The sequence below is a fragment of the Anser cygnoides genome, chromosome 1 (genome assembly GCF_040182565.1).
Source record: "Anser cygnoides isolate HZ-2024a breed goose chromosome 1, Taihu_goose_T2T_genome, whole genome shotgun sequence".
NCBI classification, from domain to species: domain Eukaryota; kingdom Metazoa; phylum Chordata; class Aves; order Anseriformes; family Anatidae; genus Anser; species Anser cygnoides.
This window is the reverse complement of record NC_089873.1, coordinates 87,675,371-87,702,527: the sequence shown is the minus strand read 5'-3', so window position 1 is coordinate 87,702,527 and position 27,157 is coordinate 87,675,371. Positions and strand designations below refer to the sequence as shown.

Genomic DNA, 27,157 nt, shown 5'->3' with positions numbered 1-27,157 from the left:
GCTTCCAGGCGCTCATTGCTACAGAGTGTGCCCAGATTGTCAGAAGGGGTCATGATCATCAGCCCCAGCCTAATCTCCTAATTAACTCCCGCTAATGTAAGTGCACTCGAGAAGATTCCTTTAGCCACTCTGCTCAAGAAATTAGAAGTCCTCTCTTGACGAGATAGCGCTTCTTCTTTCGTGGTTCGGTGTAGTGACAACGCTGTCTTGCTGCATGAGAAGGATTTGCCTCATCCTGTGGTGTTCATTTCTCATCCCTGGATTATAGATTATTTTAAATCAACTCAGGATAGTAGGTGACAGCTCAGGGTATGTTATCTGCAGCATTTCAGCCTTGCATAGGCGGAGGCCTCCTGGCTTCTTGCTTCTGTAATTTCTGTGCCTCAGCAAAGTAAAGAAGTAAAGACTGAGGTATGCACCTTGCAGCGATATTCGAGGCTCTGCAACCTCCCTGAGAAACGTGCTTTCACTGCTTCTGATTTAACTCGACACAGCTTCATTGCATGGATGTCCTGCTCATTGCAGTCAAGGTTAGAAAAGGATTTAAGCCTGTTTCTGATGTGAAAAGAGAGCAGTCCCACAGGTAGTAACACAAAGAAGAGCTAAGCTCAGACTGACCCCAGGAAAAAAACAAAGCAAGCTCCCAAAATGGAGCATAACTGGACTGCATCGAGAGAGTGAATCTGGAGCAGGACGAGAATTGTACCTGCTTGCCTTACAAGCAGAGACTCTCCCCGCCTTCCCAACTTCAATTTTGCCTCGGAGGATCCATATAAAAACAAACAAATGCCAACAGAAATGCTTCTATTGTTTTCTTCCTCTGTTTGTAATGAAAGCTGTTCCTTTAAAACAGAGCAATATCCTCCCCTATGATTTTTGCAGTCACAACACAGAAATGGAGAAAACCTGAAAGCACAATTGACTCCTTTTGATTTTTCCTAGACATGCCAGTGGGAAAGAGAACAAAAATCATGCCAAATAAATCTGGATTTTAAACTGCCACCAATGATCAACAGAAAACAAGCAAATGTTTATTCTGGGTTTATAGTTTGTGTTTAAGCTGATCAGCAGATCTTCAATTTGATGTTCAGCCATCATTACATAAAAATATGTATCTTTTAGATCATTTCTTTATTAATTAATCACTTCTGCAGAGTTTAGACAGCAAGTTTTTGGGCGATAATCTAGTCACATACTGCCTTAGCATGCAGATTCTGTTCACAAATTCTTTGGTTGGTGATGCTTGGTTTGGTACTAGAGATCAAATCCCCTTTGTACTGAACTTGACAAGAAAACGTCCAATAGTATGAGCAGGGTGTTGATTTTTTCTCTACTGTATGTGCCATGGCAGGAGCTGCCATAACATCTAATGCCAAATCTTTAACACCCATATACTGCTCTGAAAGTACAGCTCCTTGTATTGGGTACCGAGCAGTCACAATTCTGAGCAAAAAGCAAGGGAGGGACTGCAGCCCTGCTGCTGGAGATGTAAAAGAGACGCATGAAGGAGGAAGATGTCTCACTTACTGCCTAGCAGGTTGGATTACTCTTCTGTGTGTGGTTTGCTCAGGTGGCACCAGTGACAGGGATGTGCAAGCTGCAGCCGCTCACAGGTCTCTGCAACCTGCCTGCTTCCTAGTTATTATCTTCCTCCTAGACCATCGTAAACATTTCTGCAGGCAAGCATCTAAGGTCATGCTGCTAAATCTGTATGCGTGCACCGAAATATCATGATACATGGTTTTCTCCTCATGTGTTTAGTGCTGAAAAATTCCATCAAATTCAACAAGAGCTCAGCATGTAATATAAAGCAGCTGTTTATGAGTGCTCAAGTACAGAATTAAGAACCAAACGTCAGGCAGCCAGATTTGAAAAATGTAGTCAGTCTGTAACTGATGTGCTCTGCTGAAAGGAGTCTAGTCTAAAAATGCTCATGATGTGTGATAGTTTATGATGTAAAGGAACCTGTAGCTAGCAGTGTGTGCTTCCTACTTTTTCTGGGCTTCATTATGTCTTCCTGCCTCACAGAACAGCTGTAACATTAAACCCATTGAAATTTGTAAAGTGCTTAGAGATCCGCTGAAGGGAGGCAGGAGGGAAGTAAAAGGTACTCAATTTTCATTGCTATTTTATCAGGCAAGATAGTTTCCAGAATGTCTTCATAATAAATAAGAATAAATAGCTGCAAATGTAGAATCTATCCTGTGCTCACTAATAGGTGAATAAGGAGAATGCGAGTGCAGATTTGAAGATTTGAATTCGTATTTCAATACCTTTCTTGGGACCGTGGCTTGAAGCACCGTGGTGCACTTCACTAGTGCATGAATGCTATCCAGGTCTGCTAGCATTTGAATAACAGTGGCAAACAGTTTGTTTGACCGTTTTCTCCTGTCAAATTTCAACTAGATTTTCAAATAAATCATTCACCAATATTTTTTCCTCATGACTTGGTTACCTCAATAGCCAGCTGAACAATATTCATCAAATAAATTACCCACTTTTTTTTTCCGTCAATCTGCAAATAATTTATTCACAAATACTTTTTACAGAAGGCAGCCAGCTCTAGCCAGGATAAATCAAGGTAATTTCCTGCCCTTTTGATCAAATGCCAGTAGGACTTTATCTTGGACAGCTAAATAGAGACAGGTTTTAATGCATAATACATAATGGGTAAGCTGAGTTTTTCACAGTTCTTTGTGAGCTCTCTGCTGTTGCCCATATTTCTGTTCAGCTACCGAGAGAGGAATGACAGGGGGCATGTATTTTATATCCAGGTACGTTTGGAAGCATTTCACCAAATTGACTGTACATCTTAGAGGCCGTCGGGCTCACACCAGCCACAGCTGCGCTGGGGCAGCCCCTTGGCTGGAACATGCCGGCTGGTTAGTAGGGCAAGGTGAGATTTAACAGGAGCTGAGGATGAGTATTGTGCCCGCTCCAAAATCCAAAGCGAACCTCAAAGCAGAAGGAAATCGAGAGTTGTGGAGTTTGGCCAGCACACTGGGATAATGTCCCTAGCTCTTGAGAAAAGGATCTTTAACGAGTACCCACGGCACTAGACAGCACATCTAGGTGTAGGTGTCTGCAGGACAGCTTTGCGCTGTGGTTCCCTTTGCCCAGGGCAGTTTGGAAGCTGCTGACGGTCTCCTTCCTGCCCTTAGTGCCTGCCCTGTTGCTGACGGAGCAGTTGAGCATGGCCTTACCTGTCTGCCTAGCCCTCTCTTTGTTGTGGAGAGCTTATGGCTGCGACACACCAGCAGCAAGGGCCCTCACTTACAGCAGGCAGTGGCACCAGATTTCTCCACTGCTTAGGGTTTGCAGCCAGAGATCTGCGCTGCATGGGAGCTGTGCTTCTGCAGCCCCTGCCCCTGAACTGGGTGCTGGGCCCTCTCCTGGCTGTGTCCTTCTGCTGTCAAAGATGCATGTGACTTCTGAATGCTATACACCATGTTCCCAGTGGGCACCCATCTCACCTTTGTCCTCTGCTGCTCAGGCAATAAGGTAGGGAGCGCAGCAGCTTGTTTGTCAAGAGGGAAACTGCAAAGCCTGGCAAGTATGCATTGGAGGAGTGCTGCAAGTAGGGAGGGTTTGCATGTGGCTTTCTAGAGGATCAGCGTGTGTTCACATTTATGCATGTGTGCATGCATATTGTTGAATATAACCCTTCAATGGCAATCCTTCTCTAAGAGACTGCTGGCTAATCTTGTTACCCCAAAATGAGAGATGCCTTCAGCCAATGCATTATGCAGCAATCTAGGTATGAAGAAATGTAGACAAACGTTTCTGCAGTGTCATCAATAAATGAGATAGATGTGGTATCTACGCAACAACAACAATGCTAAATGCTGAAAGTCAAACTGGATGCCTTCCTGAGAAACAAACAACTGACCACATATTTACCCTGCATGTCATAAATAAACATGGAGAAAGCACAAAAACAGAGGAAGATATTTGTCTCGACTTTATACTCAGAGAAAGCTTTTGACTCGGTCTGGCTCCTGTAGCTGAACTATACAAAATGGAATTGGCAAGGGGAAAAAATGACATAATCACATACATGTAACAATCCGTTGAAAGTAGGACACGCAACAAAAAAAGAAGAAAACAGGCTTTGAAGGAGAAGGTAGACTAACTCAGCGGTCAGCTTCAGCCCTGTTCTTTTTGGCATCTACGCTGGTGACTTATCAGCCTCAGAGAAATGGTTCTCAAATCGAATGAGGGATCTCAAACATCTGCTTAAATTGTCACAACATTTCAAAACATTGTTTAACACAGCCTGCTGCAAGGCCACGGAGTGAGAAAGGAAGAACATCAGTAATGAACGGCTGTCTTGGAAAACAGAGATGCAGAAAGAGACTTGAGGGTTCAGCATGGGTGATGGAGTCCACAAGCTTTTTGTGTAGGGTAGGCAGTTAGTGGTCTAATTCTATTTTCATATATGTGGGAAGGGGAAAAATCAAATAATGATAAAAAATTGTTTTTCTTCTGTGTGCAGCATGTGTACAGACCACAATGATATTGTATCCAGGGTGGGTGCCTGCATGTCAACAAGCACGTAGAAATATGGGAGAATCCGAAAGATGCTGCAGGGGCTGGAAAGTGAATCCTATAATGTGAGGCGTCGGAGAAAACAATCCATTCTGTTTAGCAGAGAGCAGTGATAGGAGCACTGTGTATAGCTACTTATCCATGAAAATGGGCTGTGAGTGCAGGTTTGTAGACAAAAGCATAACAAGTTCTGATATTTCGAAGGCAAAGTCGGACAAATTCAACTTTGAAAGAAGCAATTTTCTAGCAGCAAGAGTAACGAGACATTGGAGTAAATTAGCGGATGGAACAAGGCACTCGCCATTCCTTGGAGCCTTTAAGACAAGATGTGTTTTCTTTCAAACAAAGCTGCCTTGATCCAGCTGCTGGGAAAAATTTCATGGCTTGTGTATACAGGTCAGATTAAGGGGTTACTGTGGCCCCTCCTATCTGGAAGTCTGACTGTGTATATGGGAAGGAAATTGGTTCCTACTAAATGTGAAGTAAAAGGGCAAGGTGCCACTTGTTGAGAATACCACATGCCACAACTCTAGGATCATAGGTGTTTATGTTTTCTTTTCACCAGTACAATTCCAGTGCCAAGCCATAGTGAAGTAGACACCTGCACCTGGCAGCTACAGTAAATGCAATAGGGCCTTCCAAACTGGACAGTCAGAAGGCAAAGCTTTCCAATGACACACAGAAAATCCTCAAGACCACCTCTTGGAGAAAGCTACTGTTGCAACCACTCAGTAATTCAGGTCCTAGATCGCTGATCCTCACCCAGCAGCAGAACATAGGAAACATGAAGCACAGAGCAAACAGAGCGGGGCTCCTGCAGAGCCAGTGGATTGTGCATGCAGTGAACTTTGCATCCATGACTACTACATCCACATGTACCTGTTAGGATTGCTGCTGCGAGGCTTAAGGGGCACAAGGGGACATGTTTCCAGGACTAGAGTTTGATGAAGGATCAGTAGTTTAACCAGCACGACAGAAGTAGACTGGTAAGGGGGAGAGAGCTGATCAGTTTTCTGAATTTGACATTAAGAAATATGTTTTGGTTTACAGAAGAGATGCTTTTCAGTGAAGGAAAAGAATTTCAGAAAAAAATGTATTTGAATGCTAGCCAGAGGAGGAGGTAGAGCAGAATGATCACAAACAGGTGGCAAGAACAAACGGGCATAGGGGGTATTGTAAACACAAAAAAGTCCTGTTTTGTTTGGGCAGCCCCTGCTCAGTTGTGTTTGTGGCTGCAGCCTCATTTGCAATTTGGAAGCCAGGATAACTTCAGCGTGGCTGGGACCAAGTGTCCCTCAGGCACCTCACAGCTGCAGCTCTGCACAGGTATCTCACGTGTACCAGAGCTCAGGTAATTGCTGTTGGAACATGAAAGTTCTCACCAATTTTAGGAGGCTCCTGTCTCATTCCTATCAGGTAACACCCTGCCTCCTGTGAAGCATTACAGAATTAATGGCAAAGTCCAACCCCAAATCCCATCTGGTAATCATTCCCAGGCGCGAACACAGTGCGCACTTCCTGCTGGTGGGAGCAAACAACCTCACCCAACCCAAGGCGTGCGGCAGACCGAGGTGTGCTGGGGACACCGGAATTAAGCCTACGCCAGCCATTTGCTGCCGGAGGAGCTGCTCAAAATCGTGCACGGGCTCTGGAAGCTCCCTGCTCAGCAAGTGTAACACGGGCCTAGCTCTGCTGAAACACAGCAAACCAGGTGGCCTAAAGGGAGCCTAGGAAGCCAACAGCAGGACACACACAAGGAGGGAGACGATTTTGCAACTAATAACCATCCTGGCTTGTATCAGGAATAGTGTAACCAACAAGACCAGGGAGGTGATTGTCCCCCTGTACTCATCTCTGGTGAAGCCGCACCTCAAGTACTGTGTTCAGCTTTGGGCCCCTCACTACAAGAAGGACATCGAGGCCGTGGAGCGTGTCCAGAGAAGGGCTACGAAGCTGGTGAAGGGTCTGAAACACACGTCCTGTGAGGAGCGGCTGAGGGAACTGGGGTTGTTTGATCTGGGGAAGAGGAGGCCCAGGGGAGACCTTGTTGCTCTTGGCAAATACCTTCTTGCAGATAACTAGTGATAGGACTAGAGGGAATGGCCTCAAGTTGTGCCAGGGGAGGTTCAGGTTGGAAATGAGGAGACATTTCTTCTCAGGAAGAGCAGTCAGGCATTGGAACAGGTTGCCCAGGGAGGTGGTGGCGTCACCGTCCCTGCGGGTGTTCAAGGGAAGGTTGGACGTGGTGCTTAGGGACATGGTTTAGTGGGTGATGTCGGTGGTCAGGGGATGGTTGGACCAGATGATCTTGGAGGTCTTTTCCAACCTTAACGATCCTATGATTCTATAATATAGCAAGGAGATTGAAACTGGCCAAGTTTCTCAAGCAACCTCCTTTTGCTTTCACGGGCGAACAGGAAATCAAACTCCCCCCGACACACCAGCACAGGAAGGCAGGGGGGCTGCGGTGCTGTGGCACGGGCACCCCGGGGTGCCCACGGGCGGGCAGGGGGTGCATCCCCTGCCAAAAACTCGCGTGGTGCAAGCAGCGGGCGCGGCTGGAGGCCGCGCCCGGGCACTGCCTGCGGGGGACGGGGCGGGCGGGCTCGGCGCCATGTCGGCCCGGCAAGGCCCAGCGGCCACCCCCCCCCGGGGGCAGCGGGGCTCGGCGGCGGCTTTGCCGGGCCCCGCGTGCTCCGAGGCCGGGCGGCGTCGGTCGCGCCGGGCCGGGCCGGGCCGGGCCGGGCGGGAGACTCCGGCTCCGCCCCGCTCGGGGCTCCGGGGGCCGGCCCCGCTCCGCCGCCCCCCCGCTACCTGCGGGCAGGGGCGGGCGCTGGGGAAAGTTTGTCTCCGTGGTTGGCTGCGCTGCGCGGCGCGGCGCGGCCGGTTCGGGGCGGGCGGGCGGCTCCGTGCGCTCGGCAGGGCAGCGGGCGGCGAGGCGGGCGGCGGGGAGCGCGCTGCCGCCGGTCCCCGGGCCAGGGAGGCGAGCAGGACGCGTGCGGCATGGGGCAGCGCGGGGACAGGGCGCCCTGCCTCCCCCTCCTCCTCTTCCTCCTCCTGCTGCTGCTGCTCGGTGAGCGCGGGGGTGCGCGGCCGCAGGTAGCGGGGGAGGGCAGGGCCCGCGGTCCCCCCGCGCCGGGTTTGTGCCCCAAACTTTGGGGCGGGGGCTCCCCGGGGACCCCCCGGGGCAGGGGGGCCGGGACCCGCTGGCACAGGTGCTGGGCGCTGGCTCCTTCCCGCGGGGGCCCTACACCGAGGGGTGGGCGATGACTGTCTGGCTGGCTGGTATTATTATTATTTTTTAATCATCGTTTGAACGTTTTGGGGTTTTGGGGTCCCAGCGGCGTTGCTGAAGCAGCGGTGAGTTGAGCCCGGGCACGGTCAGGGCGGGCAGGTGAGGTGGGAGCCAGCCTCCCCAGCTCTGGGGGCAAGGAGCGAGCCACCGAGCGGGGTGCCCCCAGCCCCGCCCGGCACCGCCTGCCTTCAGACAAAACGCTGTTTGCCGACTTGGTCTGTGCTTGTACTTTTGACATGGCAATGACTAATTCCTTGTTTGAACTCTGCCAGGGCGCCTTCCTCACGGCTTGGCTCCCCGGTTGTTCCTAGCCAGGTCTGCAGAGCGGGCAGCTGCTGCTGGGAATTGGGCCTCCCAAAGCTGGGCTCGCACCCGTCTCGGTCCTGAGGCAGTCAGGCTGGGCGATGCCTATGTACAGGTCAAGAGGTGCCCACTCTGCTTTCCCTGACTTGCAGCCGAGGCTGGCTGCCTCGTTTCTCTCGGAGTGTAGGCACTGTGCCAGCTGGGGAAACAGCGGAGAACCGGCGAGGACACCTTTAGCCTTTTTGGTTAGGAAACGGAGCGGGAATAGAATTTTTCAAGAGAGTGGTTTAGTAGGACAAGCAGAAAATCAGGAGTCTCAGATGAAGTGCTCAGGATCGCGCGGCAAAAAGTGAAAATTATTAAGGATGGTGTGCAACAGGGAAGTTTTTCTTTGTTTTTCCTCCTTAATTCCAGAGAAAATAATTGCAATAACTTAAAACGTGCATGCACAGATATCGGGACACCATTTGCGACATGTTCTGTATGTTCTGTCTTTTTTTTTTTTTAATTACAGTCATGCTGTTAAAATTGAAAGTGCTTTTGTGTGCAGGAAAAAAAACACCCTGAACTTTTCAGAATTACTTGTCTTGTGTGTTGTGGTGTGACCATCTCCTGATACAATTTGTAGCTTCTCTGAGCTATTCCAAATGTTGCGAGAAAGCTGTGTGAGAGGTCGGGGAGGTGCTGCTCCTCTCACTCTGGATGAGAAAAGTGTGCTTCTGTGAATGTGTGTTTTCCAGGAGCTCCTTATTAAAGGAGACGGGTCGTTGTTTCTTTCTTTTAACTAATGTGCTGCAAGTGTTGATGAATTTCCTTATAACCAAGGTGGAGGGAAGGAGTTGAAGCATAGAAAAGTTCATCCCTTGTGTGTACTTAGGCTTGATTGTTTTGTTCAGATCTTTACGGAATAACCCAGCAAATGGCTGAAGTATCTGGCCGCGACAAATAGGAATGTTTTCTCATCCTTTCTCCTGGATCCAGTACCGTTGTTGTTATCTGTTAGTGTCAGTGTTGGTAAGGAGACGGTGGATCCTGAATTAAAGGCTTGATCTAGTCTGTCTGCTTTCCTCTGGTGTGGTTAGATCCCGAGGAGAGAGGGCAGCACGAGGGAGTTTTGCGCTGCCATTGCCTCTTTTATGTGTGATTTCATTCTGCAGTCAGCCTGCCTAATCAGCCTGTGAAATGCTCTGGAAACCAAAACATCCTTCCTAGGACAAGACTTAAAAACACCCAAACCCACAGGTATCTAGTGGTTACTAGGCCTCAGACTCATCTGTGAGTAAGCCTTGCAGCCTCTGGATTTTTTTTTCCTGTTGTTGTTTGAGATTTAAGGTAAGGATTTCAATGTAACTGATCAAAAGCTCATTTTTGTGTAAGTGCTGTGGGACTGGAGGAGAGCAGGTACTCGCTAGATCCCAAGGGAACACCGCTGATCATGGGTTTCCCAGGGGTGACCTTCTTCTTACTGTCACTTAGACCTGGGTGACACGCGCTGCCCGCTGTGATAGCATCCAGTGCCAGCGTGCCAGATCCCCAGAAGCCTTGTGTGCACATAAATATGTTATTTCCTACAACTTGCACCTGAAATTCTTTAGTGTTTGTTTTTCTTTTCCTCAGGAGCTACAACAGCAAGTCATTTGAATCAAGCTTTAGCTCAAGCTCTGTGTTAGAAAGCTTTTGGCAATTAGTATAAGTTATTGCGATCATGAACTTAAAGGAAAAGCACGCTTTAATCTTTTCCTGGGTTTGCACCTAAAGCGAAAGCATGAGAAAATGGGCGAGCCATAAGGTTTAGGGCGGGGAAGTGGTGCATGGACGAGCGCCCACGCACCTTTCAAGGTGTGTTGCAGGGAATTTGCTTCCTTTCCCCTGCTGGTGTCTGCTTGCCTGCTGGCGAGCTCAGCGCTGGTGGCCTTCGCTCTCCTTCTGCTGGAAGAAGGTGGACTCGTGCCCTCGCTGCTACTCGGGGGAGGAGCGGGCGGCGAGGCCTGCATATCTCTGCTGTAGCTTTAGAGGTGGTTAAAAAGGCTCCCAAAGGGGAACTACCAGCAAGCCCATCCTGATCTTAGCGCGCTCTTAACGTTGGAGCTGGGTTGGTGGGGCACTGGAAGGCAGGTGTTGTTTCTGAGGAGGAAGCATTTCCCATGTGGTTTTGCCATGCTGATGTATTTTCTTAGAGTGTAGGCTGTGGGAGTACGTGGAAATCAGAGGAAAAGCAGTACAGCAAGTGTTTTTACCCTTGCGCCCTGTGCTCTTTCAGGGTAGCAAATGATAGCTTAGGCACCTTTTTCTGGCTCTCATGCATCTTTCGAGGTCCAGAACTACTTTTCAGTAGCACAGGTGCTTTTTCTGAAATTTCTTCATCCCTGTTTTCCAGATTTCTTGATTGCTACGTTTCAACACTGCAACAGCTTGCGCTCTTTAGGTAGCCTCTGTTGTATTTGGCTCTAATCCCTGAATCGAGGTGTGAGCCTGCCCGAACAAGATTTGAACTAAGCAGTAGGGGTCGTTTAAAAATGCAGCCACATGCTTGATTAGAGGGGATTGTAGGTTTTTTTTTTTTTTTTTAATCTATATATATATATACAAACAAACATTTGGGGACATCTCAGATTTCAGCTTTCATGTCTGATATACTGATGGGTTTTGTGTGGTTTTGTGCGGTGGTGGTGTGTTGTTTTTTTTCCTAGTTGCCACAATCCTTTTCAAACACCTGCAAAACAGATCTGTGTGTCTTCTTAATGGAGAAATAGTTTCATATCTCAGTGAGATACTTCTAGAAAGTGAATGTTACAATTGTCTGTCTTTAGATGCCTTTCGCTGATATAATTTTTGTGAAGTCCTGTGTGTTAGGAGGAAGAGTAACACACACGTTATCTGAAGGTGTGAAGTCTTCCTGATATGTATAGAAGTCAATCACCGGAAAGTTAAATTGCAAAGTACTTGGGGAAAACATTACTAATATGAGTTGGGTCAAAGTAAGGGTTATGTCGGTGTCTGTCAAGGTCTCTGAGTTTTGAAGGAAGGACATTAGATGAAGTATGAAGTGAGGGTATCTGTTATAACATGAAAAAGGCATTTTTCTTTGCATTTTGCATTTGACTTTTCCTGGAGATGTTACCTACAAGGCCTAGTGGTCCTGCTTTTTTAGAAGATCTGCAGTAGTGAATGGTAAAGCCTGATGCGTAGACACCTGTAAAGTAATGTTTGTTATGGATACGGATGTTTCACTCTCTGCCCGAGTATAATAACTCCGGCTGAGGGAGTTGGGGTTGGTCAGCCTGGAGAAGAGAAGGCTCCGGGGAGACCTTACAGCGGCCTTCCAGTACCTAAGGGGGGTCTACAGGAAAGCTGGGGAGGGACTCCTTGTCAGGGTGTGTAGTGATAGGACGAAGAGGAATGGCTTTAATATAAAAGAGTAGACTTAGATTAGATTTTTGGAAGAAATTCTTCACTCAGAGGGCGGTGAGGCCCTGGCACAGGCTGCCCAGAGAAGCTGTGGATGCCCCATCCCTGGAGGTGCTCAAGGCCAGGCTGGATGGGGCCTTGGGCAACCTGGTCTGGTGGGAGGTGTCCCTGCCCATGGCAGGGGGGGTGGAATTAGATGGTCCTTAAGGTCCCTTCCAACCCAAACCATTCTGTGATTCTATGAGTAAGCCATTTCCTGCACGACGCTAGTTCCAAACCCGAAAAAGGTACACCAAAACTGAATTAAAGAGGGAAGGGAGAGACTGTCACATAAGCAGGCTTGTCTGGATGTTGATATTTCTTGCCTTAAAGAAGGAATGAGCTTGTTTCAAGATACTGAGCTCTCCGGTTGTCCATTTTTTTTGTAAGTTGATTGTTAAGAAAATCTCAAATTGTAGCTTTCTTCCAAAGCTTGAATACCTGCTGAGAAGTGCTCTAAAATAATGAGATGAATGTTTAAAACATCTTATGCATTAGGTTTTATAGAGGGCAAAGGTATAAAAATAGATAATCAGTTTCAGACAAAATTGTGTTTGAGATAGGATGATCTGAAAAATAGCTTTTCAGATGCCAAAAGCCTTGAATCTTATCTTTCTAGATCATCAGCATATCTAAAATAAGATTCAAGAACTTAACTTGAACTTACAGAACTTAACTGGAAATACTGAGATACTTCTTTTTGTATCAGAAACTGGCTTATTCATAGACATGAGAGCTTTCATATTTGAAAAACAGCTGATTTCATCTAACTGAAGTCTGAGACAGAAAAAGGGGTGGTCTTTTTTTTTTTCCCTTTGTAGTTGGAAGTGGTTTCAGAACCGGGTTACCACTGGAAACGGTTACAAACTTTAGCTACGGCGTTGTGGCTAGGCTTAAAGTGAGCTTAGAAGGTAGGACCAGTGTTGCTAAATAACTTGACTGAGTCTTCTAATGTTTAAAAGCTGTATGGGAGTGCTAGTAAATGTGAATTGATGTAATTGTCCTGGGGACTGCTTGAAACTTGTGGAAGTGTTGCAGTAGGTGCTTTTCATTATGCTATTAGGTGAGGCACATTGGAGGAAAAGCCTTATGTGACTGGGTCTGAAGGAGCAGCCCAGAGAACAATTTTTTTTTTTTTTGTATGCAGCGATGGCAAAATTGTGCTGCAGAAATAAGAAGAAGAGCTGAAGCAAGCTGAAATAGCGAACTGGTGATAATCTCTACGGCCAGACGGCGTTTGCATGGATGCTGTAAAGGAACTGAACTGTTAGCTGAGCTATGGGAAGAATAAGTCAGTAAATAAGAGACCAAGTCGTGAGCAGTGTTTTACTCCTTTAAAAAAGGATTTGACGATGGTTTTTGGAATTAATTGACTTGTGAACTTCAGGAATGAGAACTAATTAAAGACTGGAGCTCACAGGCAAGCTGTCACAGCTGCTGATAGGCAGGGCTGCCAGCAATGCCTGTAGTACGTCTGCTTGCTACTTTTTGTTATGAGGGCCATCTCTTAAATTATTACTCTGCAAGACTTCAGGCATTCAAGCTGAAATTTTCAGGGTTGGGTGTATACCTCACGTTGACTTTTTCCCCCCCCCCCTGAAAAACGAACAAACATAAAGCTCAAATATTTCCAAGCATTATGCTTTGGGAGTGGGGAAGGCAGGAAGAAGCAGCTTTATTATTATTATTATTATTATTTTTTCCCACATGTTCTGGCCAATTCCCCCTCCTCAGTCTCGAACAAATAATAATATTGCAGCTGCTAAGCTGAGAACTTCTAGCACCTCAGTGCTTTAGAGCAAGGGCTGGAAATTTGGCTGGAATTAACTTCGCATCAAGAATGTGGCTTTTGCTGTTCTTATGAAAAATGTCCAAATTTGGCCACATTATAAGACTTGGAAAAGTATCCGTTTCTAAAGGCTCGTTGGGGAATTAGTCTCAGGTCCCTCGAGGAAGCACTCCGTCAATTTTTTTTTTTGAGGTGTCAGAGGATTACAACTGGAATTGGGGGCGGGGAAGTGGAAGCTGTCTTTTTATTCGGTTTCAGAATTCTGTAAATGTGTTGTGAAGGTTTTTTTTTTTTTTTCCCCTTCTGCCAAGTTGGCCTGTATTGGAACAATGTGCTGCTGGTCTGTGTGGATCACTGATCATATCTGCTTGTGAGAGCCTGCTGCTTACGGCAGACAAAGTATATATCATCTTTCTTATATGTGGCTTTAAAAAAAAAATCAATGTAAACTTTATGTGTGGTTTTCAACTTCTGTTCTCTGGCTTCAGTTCTTCTCTCAGGCTTTTTCCCAGGTGTCCCCCTTTGTCCTTTACTTCATGCTGGCTGTAAACCAGTTCCTGCTGCTGCTGCTATAGTTTCTCTCGGAAAAAAAGTAAAGAACTTATGCTACTCTTTCTGTTTAATAGGCTTGATCAGTCTGGGCTTGCCTCTCTGCTGACTTTCCTAAAGATGTGGTTCAGCTATGCTGCTTAATGCTTGCTTCATGATTGTGATTTGCATGCTTTCGTGCTTTTGGAGTCACTCTTTTCTTGCCGTATCAGTAGCCATTAAAAAGAGGTTGGTGGAACCATTGCTGGGGTCGGGATGGTTAGCGAGAGTCTGCTTCTGACAAAAGCTAGCTCTGCTTAGGTTTGTCAGCCTTAAGAAGAATAATTGCCAATGTAAAGGACTTTGTTTCCGTGCGTGTTCCACTGTTAGCTCCAACTGCAGAGATTTAGCGTCGTGTTTCAGTCTTTGATGCAATGTGGCTGTGGGGAATCTTTGAGCAGGCTGTAACAGCATTGTTCTCCTGCACGCATTAAAATGATTGTTGCAAGAGAGGCATCCACAGGGACCTCTGCCAGCTTCTTATTGATGTGTTCGGTTTCATCTATTGACACACTACCCTTCATTATTACACAGTGAATCCTGTGGCAGTGGAATTTGCTATTAAATCTGCCCTGCAAAAGAGAATTGGCAGTAGCTGCTTTAAAAGCAGCGTGACCCCTCTGTTTGCAAAGAATAGCTTCTAAATATGAAACAGATGCTGAACTAACACAGGATGCTTCCTAAATTTTCAGGGTACCAAACATAATCGTTTAGAGAAAAATTCAGAATTCACACAATGGGTGAATAATCATTAGGTTCCAGTAGTTTTTTTTTTTTTTCCATAGTAATGTATGTTTAATCTGTACATGCATTTTTTTTCCACTCGAACATCGTGAGTAATACTGGGGTAGAAAACAGGCAATTGCTTTTTAGGGGAAACTGTTGGAATACATGGTGAGGTGTTGGTCTTCTGTGCTAGGTGGTGGGAAAGATGGTGGCATCTTCCCTTTTACCATAGCCACAACCTGTTTTCTGTACTCAGAGCACCGTCCGTAATGTGCACCCAGATGTTGCAGCCTCCACCTTTTCCCAAAAGAAGTGGCGTGTTCTTCAGAAGCCCGGTGGCATCCTGTGTTTTGGGAGGTGTTGTCAATGGATGAAGTTTGTGTCTACGTAAAGAGCCTGTGTGTTGTACGTAGAGTGTGCTTGTTTATATTCAGTTGATACGGCGATCTAAATGAATGCAGAGCAATAAGCCTATTGCATCAACCTCGTTTCCCTTTGATCTCACAGTTGGGTTCTAGGCAAGGCCTGCTGTACCTTTTGGCTTAGAGAGCTTGAGTGCCTGGAGCAGGCTTCATCAGCGAGAAAACAAAAAGCATGACAGCTTATCGCAGGCAAAATCACTCTGTGATCCTCTGGAGCGGGGAGGTAGCAAGGTAAGCCTGGGCCCTGCGTTTCCGTCACAAAGCAGGGTTGAATGGACATTAAAGCTATTGACTGAGCTCTGGATGCTGGCAACTCTATTGATAGGCACCTGTCAATAGCTGCCAAGCTGCTGACAGCCCTAGGTTTGTTAGGTTATTTATTAAAAAAAAAGAAAAAAAAAGAGAGAGGAAATAACAGCAGTGACTTGGCACAGAACACAGAACTGTGTCTGTTGTTAGGAGTTGGAGTAAGGAAGGCTAGGGGAGAGTACTGGAGCAGGACATGCTCCGGAGAGAAAGGGCAGTGGGAGAATGGCTTGCTTAACATGGGAGAATGAGTTAAAGGTGTGTCTGCTGCCTGAGGTGGTGCTGTTGGGGCAGTTATCACCAGAAAACAGCCTTGGTAGCAGTCACGAATTTCGTGAAGCTCTGCAAATAAATCTTGAAATATCCTTGTTTTCTGAGCAAAGTTTTCTGCTGACCGCTGGCAGGTAAATGGCATAGCTGATTTGCAGCTCCTGCAGTGTTTAAAACATGGTCTGAAGTGGGATGGGTGCAGCTGCAGGGTGTGTTGTGGTGTCTGGATTGATTTTGGTGTCCGCCTTTAGAGTCTGGAAGGGAGGCTGTGGTACTGTGAGCAGAGTTACTGGGTGGGGGTGTCCTTCCAAAGCAGCAGGACAAAGAAGACTTTTGAGGGTGTCCTTGTTCCTGCTCATGGCCAGAGGGCACAGGGAGTGTGCCTGTCACAGAATTTCTCTTCCTGGTAAACCCATGAGGATCAAGTGAGATAAGCCAAAGCTACTTGGAAAGAAGCTTTTAAGGGTCATTTAAAAGATTTTTTGCGACCTTTTTGGTGTGAGCAGTCAGCTATTGGTTTGTATGCATTGTTCTCCCTGCCTGAATCTGTAGAGAGACACTTTACATGTTAAGTCTGGTAACCTACAGACAGGATGCAGGGCACATTCCTGGACAAGGCATTTCCATGCCCAGGCTTTGTAAGGTGGGTCCTTCCCTTGCATTAACGATTCCTATCTAGAACAAGAAACCAGTCCCTGTACAGGGCTTTCCTGGAACAAGTATATGCCATCAGAGTAATTTGCTGGCTTCTTTCTTCTGTATTTTCTTCTTGCGTCACACTTCTGGTATTGGTGCATCGGGGTGGGAACTCGCTTTGCATATGCGTGCTTGGCCAAAGTCCAGCGTGAGTACTGCTCTCATACGAGTGACAATTTGGGGTCGGAGTTGCCTTGTTGCTGTAGGATCTCGCTTGCAGTCCGAAGCGGGACTTTGGTCAAGTGCCTGTCTTAAGTAAACAGGCAGTCCTTGGGATTAAAGCCCTGCGACTGAGGTTTCCTCCTCAGAGGGGGCTGCTCATGTGAGACCTTCAGTGCCTGGCGCCTGGCCTGACATGTGTTCAGAGAAGCAGTTTGTGAGGGAAATGATCAGTAATCGAGTCACAGGGTGTATGCTTTGAAGAAGAGCGGGTTGTGCAAGGGGGTGGGAACCTATCTGGAGGTTTTGGTAGGTGTAGGAGGCAGTGGCCCAAGCTGCAGGTTCTGTGAGCGGCATAGTGATGAAAAGCTTTGCTACCACTTCATGATTTTTTTATTTTATTTTATAATCTTGGTTTGATGGCATAAGGTCTTTTTTGAGCTTGGTTGCATGGGAGGGGAGGTAAAGGGAAAAACAGCAGCTGGGGTACCTGATTTTAAGAGGGGAACATGGGCCACTAGAAGACGTAGCAATGAAATATGCTGGACCTCCTCTGGACCTTCTCCTTAGGACCTGTGTGTGTTAAAAGCTGCTTGTAGGCTACTATTCTTTCTTCCTACCTCCTTACTCAGGTGTCAAACTCTCATGTTGACAGGGATAATGTGGTGGACAACTTTGGGCTTGAAGCCTTGTGCTGATTGTCAGAGGACAAAGAAAACTAATATAGTACTCAGTGCCATGAATTAATGGTGGGGGACAGCGAGTCTCAGGGAGTTTGGTAACGTGAGGACAGCTTTCTGCTTTCAAGTGTGTTGGTATGAACCTAGCCTGGTGGCTGCCCTGTGCTGGGCCTGTGTGAAATGAGGATCTGGGTGAATGCATGTCTGCTGCCCCGAGTGAAATGGCGGCAGGTCCTGGGTGACATGCTAGTCAGCAAGTTTGCTCCCTGACGAGCTCGGTACCCAGTTTCTGATGCAAAGCAGCCAGGTGTGTTGGCTGACACTTGCACACGGAGACTGCTGAGGGGACATTTGCCCTGCTCCTGCCTGTTTTGTCTGAGTGGGTAAGGGAAGACCTTTGGCCTTCAAAGTTACTGCGTGCTTCTCGTTGCTATTTAACATCACTGCTTCCCTGTGCACCTCTCCGTAAATGGTTGTTTTTATGTGTGTTATAAATATGAAAGGTCATAAATTGACAACTGTTTTGTTTACATATAGCCAAGGAGATTTTTTAACTCCTGGTAATTAATGCCCTACCTTTAAGACCTTCCTGGAGTCCTGGGTGCACGCCACCAGATTATGACAGAAAATGACCTGATGATTGTTCTGACCTGTTCAGCAAGACCCCGAAATCCCTCACAAGCTGTTTCATGTACCACCTCTGTAGTAATTTGATATAAAATTTGCTCCTGAGTGTTAAATTTACCCTTATACTACTTAAAGCAGAGGTCTGCAGTACTTCTTGAGAGGCAGCAGTGTGTATGGATAAGTCGTGCTGAGCACAACCCAATTCCACTTTGTAACATAGTCAGTTGATTTAAACTTGGTTGTTTTGGATGCTTTAAAGATGTACAAGATGGAGCAAATCTGGCTACCTGTGCTTTTGTTCTGCATCCTTTGTTGCACCCTTTCGAGGTGCTGGTTCATACATTCGGTGTAGTTTGGACGGTTGGTGGGAGCTTGAAGCAGGAGCCTGAGAGTGTCTCCTAGCTAGCATGTCTGTGCAGACGTTGTTCTCCTTTCTGATGGAAAAGATGGCATGCCTGCTTTGTATCGGAATAGATAAAGGGCAGTGAAGGCCCACTGAGAAACTCAGTGGAAGAAGTTTAGAAGAAGTCGTTTAGTGAGAGTTGTGCTTATCTGGCGATACGTACCGTTGGCGTTTTCAGGAGAATGGAATCTCTCCCTTGCCCTCTTCCAGAACATCTATTTCTGTGCATGAAGTCATCTTTTGCCTGCCTTTTCTTTCCTCCATTCAAATCTATTATTTCTGCCTAAGCAGTCTTCTCAGCAGCATCAGAAGTATGAATGCCAGCAACGATTTTGTCAGGTCATCTTGGGTACTTTGCTCTGCGGGAGGATCGCTATGGGTAGAAGCACTGGAGTGTATACTTGTGACAGGGACAGCCACAGGAGGCCGGGGGACTCTGCAGAGCCCGTTGATGGGGGATGATAGCAAATGTATAACTGTGTTTGTGAAATTGTATGGAAGGTCCTCACTGTGTCCGTATCGGAACGGGGACTGGTGTGCCATCCCTTCAGCTCTATCAGCTGGCCTAATGAAGGGTTTCTAAAGAACATTGCCTTAGACTGCTGTGGTTACATAAATACTGCTACTAGATTATACAGTTACTCTGTGACTCGCAGTTATAATTCTGATTATGATTTCTGCCACATGCATGCTGAATTATGCATTGCATGGAAGCTGTCACAAGTTTCAAGTAATAATAAAACTGGAGTTTAAAACCAAATAAGCTCTAAAAATGAAATAGTTGGCAGAATGCTCTTTGAATTCATGGTGATAGTCATTTAGAGGCTCTAGTGTCCATTTCTGGATTTTTTTCCCCCATGCTTAGCATATTTTAATTCTCAGTTTGCTCAAGTTTTTAATTTTTTATGTTTAGTATGTTGAGATAGAAGCTAATTGGAATCAATTAGTGTTTTCCTTCCTCTGTCCTTTCAGATTTTTGGCATTTAAGGAGGAAATGGGGACAAATATTTAACTGAGTGACATCCAGCCTTAGCAGAAGCTTGTGAAGTTAGGCTAAGGAAGTCTGTACCGTACTTCTCCTCCTTTACAGGCAGAAATTAAAGAGCATCAAGTTAAACTTTTCTTGCAGGAAGTTTCCCATAAATACAGCCCTGACCCATGATATTAGCCTGTCTTTGATATCTGCAATGCCTGCACTTCAACAATATTCAACTGTTGCATATTTCCACAAACACATAAATGATGAAACAGCCCGCAATAATGATGCTGTTTTTGTTACTAGCTTCCAGTATTGGTGCTCAGGGCTGGAGCTTTCACCTCTGCTATTGTTTCAGGCTTTCTACAGATGACTTAGAGCCTTGGCTTACAATAGATCTGTTTTGGGTGGATTTCAGTCCCAAGTTCAGGCTAAAACCTGTGTAAATGTGTCTTCCACGTAGAAAACAGGGTTCTGATTATAATCTCAGTTGAGTTCTGCTTACAAGATGATTTTTTTCTGTGATAATCGGTTGCCTGCCCATGCCTGTGACTTTTCCCTAGCAGTCAACTATGTACAAACCCTTTCTTAAAGAGCTTATCAGCGAGGAATAAGAAGTGTTTTTGATGATTTACAGCACCATGCCCAAGAGCTTTCTTTTTTCCAGAGATTTTGTAATGTGAATAATGTGATGTAAGTACAGCTTTATTAGAATTGTAAACTCCCATAATGATCAGAAGGGAAGAATACATCTGCCAGGCGGATTAATGAAGATGGTTCTTTTCATCAGTACAGAGATTTTTTTCTCAATAGAATCTCAGAGAATTCTGGGAGATCTTAGTGATAGTGCTAAGCAGCTGTAGATGATGGATAGGAAGTGAATTTCCTGCACTGACCCGCTAAAAGATGAAAGTACAGTAGTGTGAACAGGGCAAGCAGAAAATACAAATACCTTAAAGCTACCCAGGGAACATAATTACGAAAGTGTTAAACTGATTTTTTTACAACACCTATTCTTTTCGGCAACGTGGATCTCCTTTTATGATAAAAGCAGAGTGCTGCTTTTCAACCTAGGGATGAACTGGACGTCTGTTCTGTATTTTCTGTTAAGACTTTGTAGCTATCCCTTGTCCGAGGCTTGCTTATGCCTTGTGAAAGGGACAAAGATCTTGAAATGATCTGTGTTTTGTCTGAGGAAAGGCAGAAGCTGAACTAGTAGCATGCTTTGTACCCCACATTTTGACTCTTGGTAGGGCTTAGGCTATAAAACTGCAAACAGTGGAAGCATTTGTGGGCTGCTCTTGCATTGCATTATGGCCGGCGCTCTTCTGCTTGGATTCTCTGAAACATCTTAATTTGAAGTTGTGTGTTTTAACTGGCTGAAGCTCCTGGGAAATGCTCTTCAGATCGTTAATCTCTAAAAACCTGTTCTTATTTCTGAAAAATTTAGCGGGGAGGCAGGGAGTGAGGTGAGGCGGAAGTCGCGCGGTTAACTGGAGCTCTGTAAGTGCTGCTGTGCAGCTCTCCGCTAGCAGCAGGAGTGCCTGCTAGGAACTTTGCTGGTTTCCTACAACAGAAATAATTCTGGTTGCTGTCTAATAGCAAACAAAATTTGTTATAGGGTAGTGCTGCTAACATGATCTACGGCTGCCATGCCAGCGGGAAAGCTAAAAGCAGTTCATTTTGGGATGCTTTAAACTCAAGTGAGCAGGGTGTAGAAGTAGTACTTGGACACTTTAAAGTACAAATTACTAACAGCGTAGAGATTAAAAGAGAAATACTTTTGGAGTATTTACATACATGCCAGTCTTTGTTATGGTCTTTTTAAATTGTTGTCTTGTTGACACTGGACCTGGCATTGCTGCAGAGCTGGGAGGAGGAGGATCCTTTGTTTCAAACCATACGTTTAGAAGTCTGGCTGCATTAACACTTGGAAAGAGACACAGGATGTGTGAAGGCGTAGCTCCTTTTCTTTTGCCCGCTGGGGCTTAGATGCAACACTTTGACTTTCTCAAGTGATGCTATCCTTTTGAACGCTATCATGAGGTATGAGAGCAAGGGGAATTTCCTGATATTGCACAGCGTTCAAGTGCCTTTCTTGCTTATCCCTTTTTTGCTAATGTTTGTGAGAACAGGCAGATTGCTTGCAGCCTAAGTGACAAAAGAACACCTCTTGGGTATAGGTTGGTGTTGTACAGCTGCAGTTCACATTTCTGTTTGCTTCCTGTTTTCTTATGTATGGCTCAGTGTTCTGCGTTTGCATCCTCGAAGGTATGTCAGTTCGTATCGTCCCTGGTGCCAAGGCTGGGTGAGTCGTTTGCCTTGACCTCACATGGCTTCCAGGACATGTTCTGAAAAAGGATCAGGACTTGCTCTGCCCATTGGACAGCGGTGTTTTATGATCCCACTTCCTGGGCTTAATCAAAGGTACTTCTGGGGAATGTTAGCCCTCCGTGTGTCTTGAGTACATCTCTGTTACCAGAGTGCCGCTGGGGAGCCAGAGGGGCAGTTCAGAGAGATGAACGTTAGCTAAAATCTCAAAGATGCTTAAAAGATGCTACTGAGAATCTTTTCTCACTGTTTAAAAGTGTGGGCTGCTAATTCTAGTGTTTGTGGAGAAGTCTGCAGCTTTCCTGATGAATTTTAACACCCTTGAATTTCTAAATGGGTGTTGTACTTTCCATTTTCTGTTTGTATGGTGCTCTATATTGTGTGCTGTTAGACAGCTGCTGCGCTTGCACCAGACATCATTTCTTTTCAGTCAGTGTTAAAATTACTCCTTTGTGTTAATACAGTGGCTGGTGTAAGACTTCTGAGACTTAGACCTCACTGTGCTGCTGCTGATGCAATGGTTATTTGGAACTTGCAACGTTGTCTTGAGTTCTTATGCCCTATACATGTTCAGGAGCCTGAAAATGTCTGGCATGCTCTCTGTTGGGGTGAAGCATGGCTGCGGAGTCTTTTGTTGTGCTGTAAAAGGTACCCTGGGTCATACCTGTTCTTCCCAGTGCAGCAAATGTGAGGGTGCCCAGGGTGAGTGCAATCTGCTGTCCGTTGCCGTGTAAGCTGATTATAAGTGTTAGTTACTGAATAATTTCAGGACATCCAAGTTTCACCCAAATATTAAGAGCTACTTAATTTGTATGTAGGTTGTCTTATTAAGTAGTGTAACCCTAGAACAGCTCTGCAAGGAGACTGGAGCAGAAAAGAAAGAAGCAGTTTCCCTCTGGGCTTCTCTCAAAAACTGTATTTTCTTCCTCCTGCTGCTTTAACATTGTGCTGGTTCTCTGCCCTTTCTCTTCCGTGTCATGCCCCAAAGGGTTCCCTCGCTTTTCATTTTCAGACTGACTTGAAAATGCTGTGTTTGTTCTTTCTTTCTTTTTCTTGCCTTTCTTCTCACTCCTGGGCACAGCGGAACCACCAGCCTGGCTGCCACTGAGGAGCAACCAGTGGAAAAAGGCACTTCCTCCAACCTCCAGAAGCTGGAGAGAGAGAAGGGTGACCAGAAATGTCCATTCAGCCTCGTATCTTGCCTCTGACAGCGGCCAAGACTGGATGTCTAGGGAAGAGAGAACACATCCTCCCCATTACCATCCTCTCACGACCATCTCTAGCTTGGAGACCTTCTAAGTTAGAGGTGGTATCCTCACGTTTAGCCTCGGAGTTTTCCTCCAGAAGTCTGCTGACTCATGGGCATTGCATTTAACCTTTTGAAGTTTCATTTTCTGAAGTGTGCTGGGTGAGGGTATATATCAGCTGCTCTTTTGTGTTAACTTTCCCCTTCTCTTTTTATCACCTGCGATGTTGACCTTTCTTGTACGCAGCATGGCAGTGACAGCAGCAAAGTAAATACTTGTGAGATAAATTTCTTAAAAGTGGGAATAACAGGAAGCGTATTAAGATGTGTATTTAGGCATGCTTATCTGAAAATTAGTGGCTCATGGCTGAATGCCAACTGCTAAGACTTGAAGAAACAATACTTTGCGATGCAGTCTTTCATTATGTGGCTGCATGTGGATTTGCTCAAATGTCTAATGGTATAAAATTGTCCCTAAGCTTAAATGTGTGTGACATTCTGTAGTGGTATGTGCTACTGTGTATACAAGGGAGGCTATTCAGCATTGATTGCAGAGGAAAGAGTAGATACTATTGCAAATGCTGAAAGTCAGTCGAAAAAATAGCAGTGAAAACTTGCTGGCCTATAATCTAAAGCGGGAAAAAACTTTCAGTTTGTGATGGGGAACAGGGGACAACTGCTTGGTTTCTTCAGCCAGGTACTGAATTGATGAACCTTGCTATTCTGTTCCGCTCCTGGAGATAACAAAATACCTGTGCTGAATGCAGGGCAAGCTTTTCAGAGGTGAGAGGAGGTGGAGAGCTTGAGGCTGTGAGCTTTGAAATGTTATGAAGAGACCTGGAAGGTTAACATTAGGGTTAATGTTCAGGGTTTTTTGAAAATTAAGCCTTTTGCTTTCTTGAACTAGCTAACTTTGGTCATCAGTGGAGTGTTTTTTTCCTGTTTTTTTTTTTTTTTTTTTTTCTAGAGAGGGCAAATACAAAGAGGTTGCTTCTCTCCAGGACAGGGGTAAATGGGAGCAGAGTTGTACCAGGAGCGAGTCTTGCCCAGGGTTGTTCATTTCTCCACAGGTTTCTGAATCCCTCACGCATGCCTGTACCTGCCCACCCGTTCCAGCAAGTCTCCTCTCTTTGTCCGGCCTGGTTAGGATAAACAGCAGTCTCATACAATGTCATTTCCTTTCACGTGTGAGAACAGCTTTCCAGAGGTAGAATTCAGGCAAAAGACAGCTAATTACACAGCTAATTTGCCTTCAAGCTCTGGGAGGCAGTGAATGCCAGCAAATTTTCAACTCTTGCACACTTTTTTTGGAAACTTTGGCCTTGGAATTTGTTGAGCAGGGATGAGCAGCACTGCAGAGGGTGGGTGGATTCCATATCCTGGACAAGTGTTGATGGCTTAAGTCACATTTGTGATTTTTGGGAAGAGTTCCCATCTCCACATTCAAGTTCTCAAAAGTGAAATGTGAACAGTACCCTTCAGAAGGAGCCCACAGGCTGCATCCTCGTTACCTTTTTACATGGGGTAAGGACTGAATGGCTGAGGTGAATCTCCTCACAGCACATCTGCTGTGCTTCAGTTGCCCTTTTGGCCTATGGCACCAAACCCAGAGTGGTGCAGACCCCCAGCAGATGTGTAGTGTGGTTCTTGGGGCCTCGGCACCAACCTTCTACAGCCTTTTCTCCTTTGGGACTGGCTGCTGAAGCAGACAGTTGTGCTAGTCTTGTGAGTTTATAAATGATGCAGTATAAGCTTTTTTTGCTTTTTAGATATTATTGAAGTAAACAGAGTATTGTGTGTTCCATCTACTGATTTAAATACCTTATTCTCAGTTCTCAGAAGTCTTAATGCGAGCAACCTGATTGATTTGGATGTTGTTTGTGAAGGCTTTTCCCGTGTCTCTGGAAATGTGTATGTTGGTATTTAAGAGTCTCTTTCAAATAATGAAGAGTGCTGTGGCGTGTCTCTCTTAAAGCCAGCTGTTCTGTAGACCCTTCTGGGGGTAATTTTATTTAATGTTCTGTGTGGGGTTACACATACCCTCTTAAAGACCTTGACCTGAATCCTTGCGTGTCTTCTAGGCATTGTTTATGCCCCTGGCCTCTTGTATTTTTCTGATCTAGACCCCTTCCTTTCTCTTGCCCCCTTCCAGACCCCTTGCAGTCTTCTACTTTGCAAGATGGAGGCAATACCTTAATGAAAACTGACTCTTTCTGAGGTGGGGTAACTTCATGTGTAATTTTTTTAATGCTGGAGACCAAACTAGCTGCCTTTTCTGGGGCAAGGGAGTTTCTCATAGTCCCATAGCAAATAATAAAAGCTCAGCTGCAACAAGTACTGTAAATACCTTGCGCTCCTGTTCTCAGTTACAGAATTAGTTATGCAAATCTTATATTAAAGAAGGAAGAGCCCTGGTGTGTCTTAAATTATACTCCGGATGTGTACGCATGCGTACGATTCCCTCTTGTCTACGAGGAAAATATCTGCTCCTAACATGCAGGCTCCATAGAGATTAGCATACTAAACAGTATTGCTCCACATGACCTGAAATTGGCTTTTGAGTGCTAATTGGATCTAGGAATTGAGAGGAGGGGTTGGAAAACATTGCCCTCTGTTTTTTCCAGGTTACAGGCAAGAGTACAGATGCGGTGGTGGTGCAGGTGACTGCGTGAAGACCTCAGGGCCTCCTGAGCTATGGGGGCACCAAGAGTCAGAGCTGTCTCCTATGCATTTGCTCATGTCTTCTTTGCCTAGTTCAACAGATCTTCCTGTCTTCATCTTTACGTGAAGTAACGGTGTGCTACGGCAAAATGGGCGCTAAGCTTGAAATGAGGAGTGCCCGATCTATTTCTAATGGCTCCTGTTGTACCACATGAGTGTGGTCTCGTTGGTTGGTTTGTCCAGGTGTATCTTCTGCAGCAAGACGGCTGGCCCATTCGGTGTGCATCTGCTGTTGGCATTTTTAATGTGGGCTCTTGCTTGGAGGTTATTTTTGTTGAAGATGGACTGTTAGGTAATTAAATTACAGATAAAGAGGATTACTCAAACATTGTGATCCATCCCTCCACTGGCTCCTGTGGCTGCAAATCAGCTGTCAAGCATGGAGCCAAGGCGGGCCAGTGCCATATGCTGCTGTGGCCAGCAGTTCCTGCAGGCCTGCTGCCCCGTCACCTCCTTAAATCTCTCACCACAGCAGATGCAAAGAGAGTGAAGCTGCCCTTGGGGATCCCAAAGCAACCAGAGACTGCAGGAGCCTGACGTGGTGTTGGGATGTTCGTTGTTGTGGCTGCCGTCTCCTGTAGCCAGGCCTGGCTCTGGATTCGCTGAAGTCTGCGTGATGGCTTCTCTCATCCTGTGGAATGCTTGCTGGGAAATTAGCTCTGTGTACTGAGATGTGAAATGATCCTCAGCAAGGAGTTTGGGGAAATAGCGGGTAAGATTAGTGTCTGGATTATGAAAGGGTTTGTGGCTCCTTAATCTCCTCTGCAAATCCCCGTTAGACTTCACTTGGCTTTAGGCAGGACTTTGGTATAGGTGAAGCGCGGGTTTAAATTGAAGTGGATGAGGAGCACCAAATTTGAGCCAGTAAAAAAGACAAACAGCTATTCTGTGGTAGTTTTTTGTTTGCTCTGTTCTTAATAGAAGTGAAAGGTAAAAGGAGATTCATACTGGATTCAGCATTTCCTATATTTGAAAGCATTTTGAGTGCTTTTGTGTATTACCTAATATTAAAGATAACTTTGAAAACAAATGATCACTTTATGCCAATAAAAATCAATACCTGCTGCTCGGGGAAGATGGGAAGAAAAAGGAGTGGTAATCATGGAAATTATTTTGGGGAGAGAGGGAAGGTGGGAATGTTCTACAGTCTCCTTTTTAAGATTAATATTTTGTGAAATTATAGATTTATGAAGCACGTGGATATTGCTGTATGTGCATCTCTTAAAAAGTCTTTTGACAAAAATACTTTTTCTTAGCTTTAAAGCTTTCCCATCACTGCTAGGTGCTATGTTCAGTTTAAAATCATGCTGCTTGAAAAATTTATTAGGTTCTACAGTTTAACATGATCTTGCCTTGGATTTGGATTTTTTTTGTCTTGTTTTGGATTTTCACACTGTGTGATTTTACTTAATGCAGATTTAGGAATGATCTATTCTAGTCTAATTGTTTTCTCAAGTTAAATCCAAAGAAGGCTCAGTTCAATGCTAGAGGTGTGCTGCATTCCACACAGAGCAAAGAAAATGGCTGGTCTCTGCCCGGAGGAAATTACAGTGTAGAGCAAATGGATTTGGACTGCTCTGCTCAGTTCCAACTGCTTTGGGAAAGATCTGAGGTAACAGATAAG

At 45.6% G+C, this 27,157-nt stretch overlaps 1 protein-coding gene across 4 annotated transcripts in view; it reads left to right on the top strand.

Moving 5' to 3' along the window:
- The window catches only part of PTGFRN (prostaglandin F2 receptor inhibitor), a 103,546-nt gene that overhangs the window by 30,317 nt on the left and 46,072 nt on the right, over positions 1 to 27,157 (top strand). Inside the window, exon 1 of one of the 4 annotated variants that reach the window (XM_048071584.2) lies at positions 7,436 to 7,621. The exons of 2 other annotated variants lie outside the window; for them this stretch is intronic. In XM_048071584.2, coding sequence (XP_047927541.1) covers positions 7,552 to 7,621 — 70 coding nt within the window. In that variant the 5' untranslated portion in view covers positions 7,436 to 7,551. Of the gene's footprint in view, positions 1 to 7,435; positions 7,622 to 26,196; positions 26,246 to 27,157 lie in introns of those variants that run through there. One more of the 4 variants, XM_013187392.3, reaches the window with a different exon arrangement.